The sequence below is a fragment of the Ictalurus furcatus genome, chromosome 27, assembly GCF_023375685.1.
Source record: "Ictalurus furcatus strain D&B chromosome 27, Billie_1.0, whole genome shotgun sequence".
In the NCBI taxonomy this organism is placed as follows: domain Eukaryota; kingdom Metazoa; phylum Chordata; class Actinopteri; order Siluriformes; family Ictaluridae; genus Ictalurus; species Ictalurus furcatus.
Window position 1 is genome coordinate 13719529 of NC_071281.1, and position 12082 is coordinate 13731610.

A 12082-nucleotide genomic window follows, 5' to 3' on the forward strand; every position below is an offset into this window, starting at 1 on the left:
ATATCCCTATCCCTTTCTGATTTATAGTTATATAATTATTTTGTGAGTGTAGCATAATATTGGACTTTAAGTCCTTCCTAGTTGAAGAGTACAGCTCCTGTATTATATACAGTACAGGGAAAGGACTGATTTCTGAGAGACATTGTGTCAGTTGTCGATCTTTGGTACAGCAACTTCAAGTGCATTTGAAATATTCTGAATGTGCCAAAAAATAAAGGTCATTCCTATCATTACTGGAAGTCGGAATAAACAAAAATTAAGATAAGATTAAGATTATTACTATTAGTAACAGTCGAAGTAAAACTGGTAGTATTCATATATAGTCGCCTAATATTTTTTTATTATAGACAGACTGCGTAAATTAGCTGCAGTTTAGTAATTATGCCTTTTGGCCAGTAGATGGAAATGCTAACTAGAAGAAAGCCAGCAGTGCCTGGTTTAGATGAATATCAACAAATCACTCATGTATGTCGCCCTGTAGAGCTGTGTTATGTGTGAAATTGTGTTATTCAAAATCCCATTACACAAATAATACGAAACGTGTGTTACAAAATGGGTTTTGGCGCCACTGTGTCTCTGATAAGGATGGGACCGTATTTTATGCGCATTTCCTGCGCAGAAAGGATGCTCTTCGACTCCCCCCGTTAATCTCTTTGCATTGGTGCTTAGCCACTTGCTACAAAAATAGCAGGGAAGACACAGCGCCTAGCTACCCACTGAGCTTTTCCCAACCAGAAGTGGAGTATCCACGGCTGAAAAAATGGCCTCGCTGGGGGAGCCGGTGCGATTAGAAAGAGGTAAACAGCACAATTGTAATAAATTATTGACGGTTTGGGCGTCAGCGATGTGAACCGTACAGACTGGTAACGATGCTAAGCTAAACACAGCTAGCTAGCGCTTCTACCACTGTTCATTTTTTAAGGATAATAGCGTATAATTAAGTACGTTTTTACAAAGGAATAAAAGACCATTAGAGTTTCTCTACAATATATGTAAAGAAAAAATAAAAATAAAACAAAATTACCCATTATTAAGTTTCTCTATATAATTTAAAGTGTTAGCAAGCCAGACAGTAGCTATTTATTGTGCGCAAAGCTACTTATCAGAAATGCACAGATGTAGTCAGGCGATACAGACCCACTCCTAAATATCTCACGATTTTTCAATTAGGGCACTATGTAGGGTGTAGATGCCATTGTTACATACCCTAAGAAGTGCACGTAGGCACATCGGAAGTGATGGGTTTGGGTTTTACAACTTGATCCATGGAGCTCTGCTGAAGAAATTACTAGAAATGTCACAGCATAATAAGGAACGGCGTAATGGCTGCCATTAAACATTTCCCTATTTGGATCTATTCGTTAAAATGGTTTTAATTAAAAATAAATAAATAAATAAATAAATAAATATTTAAGCGTCCACTTGATTGGTGTTCCAGATCCAGTTTATATTCAGGGTAAAGTGGTATATTATTTACTTTGGTATAGGTCAGTAGTTCTCAAAGTAGGGTCCATTAGGCATCATAATAATAATAATAATAATAATAATAATAATAAAAGGCTAATTTAAACTGTATGTATAGGAAATAAGCCTTATTTATAGACATTGTATGTACAAGTGGTAAAATGGCAAGTAATATAATGAAATGCACATACATTATATATACATGTGGTGTGTGTGTGTATAAATAAAAGCATGGTCTGGGTGTTTGTTTTAAGCGTGGGTTACACATTTTTTGTTTATTATAGAGTTCTTACGGTGCTTATTTGAACCTTAATAACTCATGAACAAGAAGCCTGTAAATAATACGGACCTAATGTGTTCTGCCACAATAAAATGCTCTATGACTCCAATAGATCAGCTAAATATTATTGTACACCCTTTAATAGTGAGCCTAATATTTCTATAGTTTGATTATGTTCCTAAAATAGGCCAAATCTGTACTGAGGAGGTCTGTGAAGTTTATTTTACAGTTAAAGTGGTCTCTGGCCGCAAAACGTTTGCGAATCCCTGCTGCATATAACCTGTGACTGCTGTATATCAGTATATATCAGACAGACTGGATTTCAGGATCACTGCAGATGTGCATACAGTAAAACCCCCATGTCCGCTGTTTCAGTTACCACTGTTTAACTGAACCCGCAATTGACCATGGCCCGAAAAAATAAAATAGAAAATTCCAGAAGTACAGTAAACATGCGTCATTTAAATTGGGTGCCGTTCTGAGTAACGTGATCATTTCTGCTCGGGACGTTAATCATCGCTTTGTCCAGTGTAGTAGAAGTACGAAAAAGAAGGTGGGTGAGTACAGCATAGTAAATATTTTAGAGAGAGAGAGAGAGAGACCACATTCACTTATCTTTTTATTATTATTTGTTTTATTAGTTGTTATTGTTAGTCATTTTGTGCCTAACTTGTAAATTAAACTTTATCATAGGTACAGGACAGATATAGGTATGTACAGTATAGTGTTCGCTACTGTCCACGGTTTCAGGTGTCCGCTGGGGGGGGCTTGGAACCAATCCCCCACAGACACAGGAATCTTACGTTATTGCGTATGTCTATTAGGTCTGCCAAATCAGCATTAAATGTGGATTAGGTAAGAATATTTTTTTTTATTTTCCCAAGATTAGGTCTCTAAACTTTAGGTGGATTCGACATTAGAATTTTATTAGTGTTTTTTTTTTTTTCTTCCGTCTTTGTACTATCGCCACCCATTCCCACCCATGTTCATGAAGCTCCACCCGAGGGTCTTAAGTGACCCGTATAGTGTCTATAACATCCAAACACAAACAGCGTTCCGGGCTGGAAGTCAGGTTTTCTCAGGAACTTGATATTTTTGCTAAGGCCATGGCTTAATGAATTTGTTTACAAAAATATATATATTCTACACATCTTCCAGGTTATTTGTACTCTACAGGCCACTTTTACATCCAGCCAGAAACTCGGGAGCATCTAGAAACAGGCATGTTGTCTGTTTAAAGCAGTAAGACTATTTATGTTGTGGCATCAAACGTTTTCATTGTACATGTAATTATTTACTGGGAGACAATCTTATCCTGACCGACCTACAGTCATGCACTTCGAAGGTTAAAAACTATGAATTAATACTTAAGTTTAAAGTAGAGTCTCTTTAAGGTACATTACTGAGGACTCAAAATAATCTATACTCAAAAAGACCACCAAGATAAATTTGAAGAGTAGTTACTTGCATCAGACATGTACCACTGTATTAGGCCTGATGCCTTGATGAGTCATAGTATTAATGTTAAACTGATGGATTTGTAAAAATCCAAAGCATTGGAGCAAATTTAATTAAATTTAATGCAGGGCTGCTTGATGGATGCCAGAGAAAATGTCTAAATGCCAGGCAAAAAATTTTTGGCAGTGTGACCATTAATGTTTGCTGAATACTCTCAAAGGATTAATATAATTGCTCAGAAGCAGCCAATGACGATATCTATCACAGCATTGCACCAGGACCCGAGTCCAGCTTTTCATGCCAAAAATCACAACTCTAGATGGTATAGGTCTAATGGTAGGCTTAACTGGTAGTCTTGTCTTGCCTCACAGAAATCTTCTCTTCCCAGACATTTCTCGTGCCATAGAGCTGCTGGACAAACTCCAGAGAACAGGAGAAGTTCCGCCTCAGAAGCTGCAGGCCCTACAGAGGGTTTTGCAAAGCGAGTTCTGCAACGCTGTACGAGAGGTAAGCATAGTGTTGTTCATTAAACAATTTTGGCTGCTTGCCAATTCCCACTCTCTAGCTAGCTCTCCTCTATAGTTCTGTGGAAAATTTTTTCCTCATATTATGTTTATGGTTGTGATGCAGTTTGTTAAAAAAGAAAAATCAAATCACCTGAGATTGAGATTTTCCAAGATGACTGTCATGTAAGCAATTAGGGCCAGGCAATTTTGTAGGGATAATCCACAGCTAGGTGTGCATCGCACGATTTTAATGCAGAACCACCTGACACGAAGTGCATGATTAAAATCATGTCACGCACACCTAGTCATGGATTATCCCGCTTATACCATGGTCACTTGCCAGCACTGACAAGTTAAAGCTGTCATTGATGTTTGCACTGCTAAAATTTGACTGAACGCTTAACTTACGTTAGTTATTTTATACACGGGTCGTTAGATCTAGAATTCTGCCCGCTCTAAATCATACACAGAGATAAAGTAGTGTGATAAGATTACATGTATTTGAACGAATTATAATAAATAGTTATGAGAGAGATTGTGTGTGTGTGAGTTACCTGCGTCTGTGCCGCATCTCTACTAATAACGAAACTGTGAGTTTAACTACTCTATACAGCTGTAATTGTATGTTATTATGGTTACAGGTGTTTATAAGCAGCGCGTTAATTTAAAACGTTGATCAAACTGACTGGAACTACCTATGCATTATACGGTTTGAACGCACACCTTCCAGCCAATCAGAAACGAGTATTCAGATATTATATTGATATTGTTGTAAATTATATCATGGTGCATTTTCTTCAGATATTGTGGGTATTGTGATTATCTTTTTTTTTTTTTTTTTTTTTTTACTTTTTATTTTAAAAAGAACATTTGGAAACTGATTGGAAGCAGCTTTGTAATAGTTTAAATCTTTAATATTTTTATTTACATTTATTTATTTAGCAGACGCTTTTATCCAAAGCAACTTACAAATGATTTATCTAATTCCTTTTCCTTTTTTTAAAAAAAAAAATGCTACACTATGGTGTTGCTGGCAGTTTCTTAGCGAGATACAAAAAGTATCTTGAGATCTTTTTTTTTTTTTTTTTTTTTTGACCATATCGCTTTTAGGGTTTAAAAGGAATACTTTAACCACTGACGAGAATTCTGAAGCGTATCCCTGTTTACTTGAATGCCACATATTATATTAGTCAAAGCACAGTTATGAGGCAGGCAGTAAATGTAGAAACGTTTTAGCAAATTAAGGTCTAAATCGATTTCATTCATCCATTCAGAGATGCGGCTAATTCTTCAGAGGGGAGAATTACGCATTCCCAAAAGTTAGAAGTGACTTGGCGTCTAGAAACGTCTTTTCTTGTTTTTCCTTGCAACTCGCATACCCGTTGTGCTAAAAGGACTACAGGGTTCAATCCATTTCAGTTTAAGACTATGCTCTTGGGCTTATTATTACAAACAGTATGCACAGTTCACTAGGTCATGTTATATTGAGCATCATTTTCATTAATTAGCTGTAAGCCAAGCGATTCAATACATGCTGCCAAGTTTGTTTTAGGAAAATGAACGAGCATTTGAAATCCACATAGTTGCTCCCATCGTTTTTTCTCAAAAATGAGGGTCTCAGATGGCAAGTGCCATTACTCGTGTAGTTAGCTCAAGATTGTGCTGGCAGTTGAGTCAGATCTATCCTGCTGCTTTGTCATCTGTCGTTTTTGTACCATCAACCTCTAGAGGCCAGAAACGCAGTGTGGTGCAGTCCACAATCCATTACCTCATAAGCATGCGACCTAATTCAAGAAGCTAAAAATGTCAAAGTGTATACAGAAACTAAAAAATGAGTGGAAATCTTTAGTTCTTTAACATAAGCCTATGCTTCTGGCTGTAATAATGTTTGGTGCAGCTCCGGGACATCTGACACTAGAACTAAGGTGAAACATCCTAAAACACTTATACCATTTTTGTGTTATCCTGCACCATATGACCCTGGATTATACAATTTTACCACATGCTAGAGTCCATGGAGTCGAACATAAGGAGCAGATGTGCTGAGGAGGTCACACTTGTAATTTACTAAAAGGAAAATTTGGATAGTATGTCTTTAACTGTAAACATCTGTTACAAGTTCTAGTGATCAGTCTAGAGCTTTGTAAAGTGCTCAGCTAAAGGAGATAAGGGCAGCAGAGTGTTGCTGCCGTATAGCTCTAGGGTCCTCGCTTCGATCCTAAGCTCGGGTTACTGTTTGTGTGGAGTTTCTGTGCATGTGGGTTCCCCGCTTTCCTCCCCCCTCGCAGAAACATGCCAGTGGGTGGATCGGCTACACTATATTGCCCCTAGGTGTGAATGAGAGCAGGCATGGTACCCTGGGATGGACTGATGTTCTGGGGTACTACTGCCTCGCAATAGGCATTCCCCAGATTAACCATCACCCAGACCAGGATAAAGCAGCTGCTTAAGATGAATGTATGAAGGACGTAATTTAACCTTGACGCTTTGCTTGATGTTTACCAAGTTCTATCGGTTGCAGTGGCCCATTCAGACCTTGTTCTTGACCCATTTCTCAAGTCAGTGCCTACGCATGCTTAGCTCATTCACGCCTAAGGAAAGTTCACCTCTTGGCTGATCTCTCAGCCTACACATGTTTGTTAAATGAGCTCCCCTGCAGTGTAGTGTCTGGGTTTGTTTTTAAACTCCTGCATAAGGTACATGATTATGGTTTTCAGAGTAATGACCTTGTGTGAGCTATTCTACCACCACCGAAGATGATGATGATGATAGAGTTCTACCTGAGTAGTTGATGAGCGTCTTGGCTGCTGAATGACTCAACAGTGCTATCCACTTAAAGCTGTTTATTCACTCCTTGCTCCACACCTCCAGGGACTTGTACTCATGGAACATCTTAAAATAGAAGTGCAAATCTATGATCGGGTTCCGCCTGCATTTTGAGTTATCTCTGGAATTAACTGATCCTAGAATAGCATTGCTGCTCAAAGATGCTTTGTAAATACTGACCTAGATCTTTCATTTATGTAGTGCTGTTATTTAAAACAGTGTCTGTTATTGTGTCGCAGTGCCTTAGATCAGATGTTTAAGGTGTGGCTTGATCGACACATGATTGTAGAATGTTAAGTTGTTTGTTATAGGATATTCATTGTGGCTTTTTGTGTGTGTGTGCCACAGGTTTATGAACATGTGTATGAGACAGTGGACATTAACAGCAGTCCAGAGGTCAGAGCCAATGCCACAGCAAAGGTAAATTCAATAGTAACTATGATCTGTAAGACTAATGGTGGTTGTCTTAATTTCATTTTGAAATGAAGGGTCAAATCCCTGCAGCATGTGTCATGTTGTGAGGAAATAATTGCTGTAATAATGTTCTTTTCACTAAAGTAGGCAAACTTGGTAACACAGTACAGCATACCATACCATAGCACGGCATACCAAGTCTCATTGATCTTAAAGCAAATTTAAATTAAAGTGTTTTATGATCATTTTTATCATCAATAATCATTAAGAAATCATTTGTGCTATATGCTTAAATATATAAAAAGCTATGGGATATCTATAAGTTAGACGGAATTGTAATTTTAAATGTGGGGGCCATTTTGACTTGTTACTGTTTAGAAAACTAGATATTTATAGTTAATCTGATTCCTCAGTAGTGAAATGTTTCAAATAAAAATTTACCGTAAATTTCATGGATTTTATAAATAGGGGTTTATAAAGCCTGAAACCGATGTAGAAATGTAAAGCTCGTTCACCCTTTCAGTCGCAAGTGAGTGAGTGACTGATTAAATAAATAATTCAATAATAGTTTGTCATCAGCCTGCTCCACCTTTCAGATGGTTTATTTCACAATAAAGCAAGGTTAATGATTAACTAATATATGCAATATTTGTTGCCAAGTGTGCATCTAAAAAAATTTGAATATTGTGGAAAGGTTAATTTTTTTTCTGTAATTTAATTCAAAAAGTGGAACTTTCATATATTCTAGCTTCATAACACATAAAGTGAAATATTTCAAGCCTTTTTTGTTTTATATCTTGATTGCAGCTTACAGCTCATGGAAATCCAGTATCTCAAAATATTAGAATAAAGAATTAAATTATGGAGAGAAAAAAAAGAATTTTTTGACGATATTAAAATTTTTAAAAATGCGCCTCGATGTATTAAGTTGTGCTTTAGCATACGCACTCTGCATGTTCCCCAGGCCACAGTGGCAGCATTTGCTGCAAGCGAAGGACACTCCCACCCTCGCGTGGTGGAGCTGCCAAAAACCGAGGAAGGCCTCGGTTTCAACATCATGGGAGGAAAAGAGCAGAACTCGCCCATCTACATCTCCCGCATCATCCCCGGAGGCATTGCCGACCGTCATGGTGGCCTCAAGAGAGGAGACCAGCTGCTCTCGGTCAACGGAGTGGTATGTAGGCGGCTTTGATGAGAGTTAATATCCGAGTGAAACTGGAAGTATACCAATTCCTTTTTGGATACAGAAATAGTTTTAAAGCTGTTAATATTGGAGGAAATTCAAATATGTGCCTGCTCTGTAAGCTTCTGTTTCTAAGTTATGTGTGTATGACTGCAGGCTTTAAGACAGTTTGGACCTTATGTTCACCTACATTTTAATCAACGTCACAGAATAAAATACATCAGTGGATAATGTCAAATCCAATCTGAAAGCAATGCAGCATTTCATTTGCGTTTTTGTGCCTGGTTTGAAAGGGGCAGTCTATAGACATTAGTCTGCTGCCTTCTTTTTCCAACTCGAACATGTAACATGACAGATGTGGTACACCAGGGCTTTTTAATTATTAAAAACTACAGCTGTATTTTGCCAACTTATCGGTGTGAACGGATATTAAAATAACTCCAGAGGTGCCGGTAATTTACAGTTTAGCCGTAGAATTTGCAATTTTCAATCTCTTTCTAAATTGATACCGGAGACACCTGAAAAGCAGAACTCAGACCAAGCAGAAATTACTTTCACTCGGTGGGAAAGTCAATTCTCTGAAGGGGAAACATGTGGAACGTGAAATACGTATGTCCTTCTAGGAAAATTTTGAAAAAGAGGAATATAACATATACGTTACAGCGAAATTCTTTTTTTATATATGCCAGATTGTTAGGAAGGGGTCAGAGCGCAGTGTCAGCCATGATATTACGTCCCTAGAGCACACAGGGTCAAGGGCCCAACAGTGGCTTAAACCCCTGACCTTTTGATCAGTAACCACCAGAGCCTTAACCGTTGAGCTGCCCCGCCTGTGAAGCCACAAGCCTCATCAGCTAATAGAATGGTTTCATTGGACGGTAAAAAATTAATAGAGCTGCTGCTTTAAAAAGTAAATAAATAAATAAATAATTTATTAAGTAATGATCACGCTGGATTTTTTTTTGGGGGGGGGGGGGGGGTCTCATCCCCCAACATGCACAAAAGTATTTGTGATTATTTTTTTTCTCCCTCTGCCTGCTAGGATTTTCTTGTCAGCAATGTTTGCATTTCTGTCACTATAATACTAACAGTTTGTTCATTAAAATTAGTGACGCGTAAGAATAATTTTGTTTGTCGTATTTAGGGATTTATAGGCATGTAAGTGCAAAGAAGTTATATCTCTAAACATTTTCTCAGTGTTTGCAAAATTGTTATACCACATGTTTTTTTTTTTTTCCTTTCGTAGAGTGTGGAAGGGGAGCACCATGAGAAGGCGGTGGAGCTCTTAAAGGCAGCTCAGGGCACCGTCAAGCTTGTAGTGCGCTACACCCCTAAAGTGCTGGAGGAGATGGAGTCTCGGTTTGAGAAGATGCGATCTGCCAAACGCCGCCAACAGAACAGCTACCCGCAGTAGGGTAACCTGCCTGTGGCCCACATGTCCTCTCTCTATCTCTCTCTCTCTCGTTCTTTCTATCTATCTTTCTCACATTCTTTCTGCCCAGGGATTGGACACACATACGGCACTTCTTTTTTCTGCTTTTCCAGACTTTTCTAAAACTTCGTTATACTTCAAGTTTGAGCACACTCTTTTTCACGGTTTTGTGGAAATAAACACTACTACACCCCCGACCCCTCCCCCCTCTGTGGTTACACTCAAACACAACGACACGCAATGTACATCACTCTGTGTCAGGTGAAGGTCGAAGGGTCAGGATTGCAAGGGGACCATCACTGATTCGCTTCTGAGGTCATTTTAAATGAAAGGATAAAAGTTTAAAAAGTGCCTCAAGAGCTTAAAGAAAAATGCAATAGCTCTCTAGAACCATTTGGGTTCTACTATATTGAATGTTACATCTACTGACACATGAGCAAAATGAATGGACATGCATCTAAGCACTTGAACACTTGTAACATTGAGATGGGTGTAAGCAGGGAGTTGGGAGTGGGAACAAGATGTGTCATATATCACTTACAAGGTTCGTGGCAAGATCCGCTGGAAAGTTAGGTCACACTGCTCAACAAGTAAGAACACGATAATGACTTATGTTGCATTCTTTGTGTTATCTTAGTTTTGCTCTATTAATAAAAATATATATATATTTCATGGGGTCCATGGAGGGTGAAATTTTTTTTTTTTTTTTTTTTTTTTTAAATCACATGATGATGCTTTTAGTTAATTAGGTTAGGGATTGAATAGAAGATCCTGGGTTTTTCTTTTTTACTATTTTTTTTTTTTTTTGTTCTAGTTACTAGCTTTTCCTGCATTTCCAGTTTCTACTCACAATCATACAGCAACATGAAGCAACAAGGTAATCTAAAATGTAGAAGGATTGGTGAAGTAAATGTTAAGCACTGACTCCCTTCACACTGAAGACTTGGGTGAAAATATTTAATTACACACTGAGATATTTATTTCTTTTTAATGTATCCTAGACATATTTTGTAGCATAAAATTTTTATGTATATGCAGTAGTTATAGGATTTATTTGCTATTCCTATTGCCAGGTTTTTTTTTAGTTTTTTTTTTTAGTAGATTTGATTTGTAGTTGCTTAGTCTGTTTACTGTCTTTAAATTCCTGATTATTTTTCATTTACTTCACTGAGTGAGATTCATTATTCAGTAAACACAGTCATGAATGTTCTCTAAATCCTGCTTATTCATCTCATGGCAATATTTGTACCGATTCAGAAATCATTCCACAGATGCTTCAGACTTTCACACTTGTGCTCACGATAAAAAAGGCAATGTTTTTAAATGTGTTTTTAACCTTAAACGCACTTATTTACACTGTCACGATTGAAAGAAAACGTCTCTTCTTCTCCATCACGTAAACTATTTAGCATGTTTCTAATTGTAGACGTTCATTAATCCTGGAGAGATGTGAAGGGAGGTGGTCTGATCTCTTGCGTAAAAAAAAAAAAAAATGAAGCCTTCTGGTAATTACAATGGTTCAGTCTTCCTTAAAAACCATTCTGGAAAGTGAAAGAGTCGGATGCTTTGTGTGAAGTTTTGAGAGCTCAGGTTGCATTTCTCCATCTCTGACTTTCCCTGACATTTCACGACCTGAAGTTACACTAAGCAATAAAGCTTGCTCTTCTTTCTCCAGCCCCTTACTACTAAATCTGCGTCACTGTTCACTTTTGGAAGGCTTACTTGCTATTTTTGTAAACGGCATTTTCTTATGATGTTTTGCTTGCCTTTTTTGATAAATTTTATTCACGGGATTTTGTTTCCAAGGAATTATTTGTATTATTTTACTGAGGACATTGTCCCATCGTTTTTTCGAGTACAAAGACCAAACGTGCAATTTTTCTGACCGCAATTTGATATCATGTTGAATGTCCAATATGCTAGTTTGGGAATGTTGCTTTAATGAGCCTAAATATTGTTGTATCATTTGACATTGCTTTTCTTTCCTGGTGAATTGTCTTACTTGTACTGTAGATGCATAGACTTAAATATTACTTCTTAGGTTCACTACTTCAGAGTAATGATTTCAAGCTGCACAAAATAAATTACACAGAAATACTGGCTTCTTGTTTTTTATTTATTTATTGGTTTAGCTGTGCTTTTGGTTCAAGTCTCATTTTCCAAATTTTGTTTTTAAATCTTGTTATGGTGCATTTTCAAGATTCATAATTTCATTTTTCGTTTTAACATTCTTCTCCTTGCTATTTCCTGTAATTATTAATCTCAACAGCAGGGGGCAGTGTGAGCTAGTGCACGTTTGCAATGGACGTTTATAGGGATCCAGAATTATGATCAAGAAACCATAGGACAATTATTTATGTAATTATATACTTGTATATAATTTAAAAATTCAATGAGTAAGATCATTGTCTCAGTGAAGTTAATTGATATATTAGGAAGCAAATTTGCTAATTTTCAATATTCTCCATTAAAATATTCAAAAGTATTTCAGAACTAACACCTTCAGCTGCTTGGGCTGT

The 12082-nt window shown here is 37.3% G+C and overlaps 1 protein-coding gene across 1 annotated transcript; it reads left to right on the forward strand.

Annotated features, from left to right (window-relative positions):
• The first annotated feature begins 511 nt into the window (after nucleotides 1-511).
• lin7c (lin-7 homolog C (C. elegans)) lies at nucleotides 512-11664 on the forward strand. Its single transcript, XM_053616682.1, has 5 exons — nucleotides 512-797; nucleotides 3591-3709; nucleotides 6883-6954; nucleotides 7913-8122; nucleotides 9378-11664. Exons 1-5 carry the CDS (start codon nucleotides 761-763, stop codon nucleotides 9543-9545), a joined length of 606 nt encoding a protein of 201 aa, XP_053472657.1. The 5' UTR covers nucleotides 512-760; the 3' UTR covers nucleotides 9546-11664.
• The last annotated feature ends 418 nt before the right edge of the window (nucleotides 11665-12082 follow it).

What these genes read in the sequence shown, in the direction of transcription:
- lin7c (XM_053616682.1), top strand. Translation starts at nt 761, where the DNA reads ATGGCCTCGCTGGGGGAGCCGGTGCGATTAGAAAGAG. An exon ending in GCCGGTGCGATTAGAAAGAG is followed by an intron (nt 798 to 3,590) that starts GTAAACAGCACA and finishes TTCTCTTCCCAG; the next exon opens with ACATTTCTCGTGCCATAGAG. An exon ending in TCTGCAACGCTGTACGAGAG is followed by an intron (nt 3,710 to 6,882) that starts GTAAGCATAGTG and finishes TGTGTGCCACAG; the next exon opens with GTTTATGAACATGTGTATGA.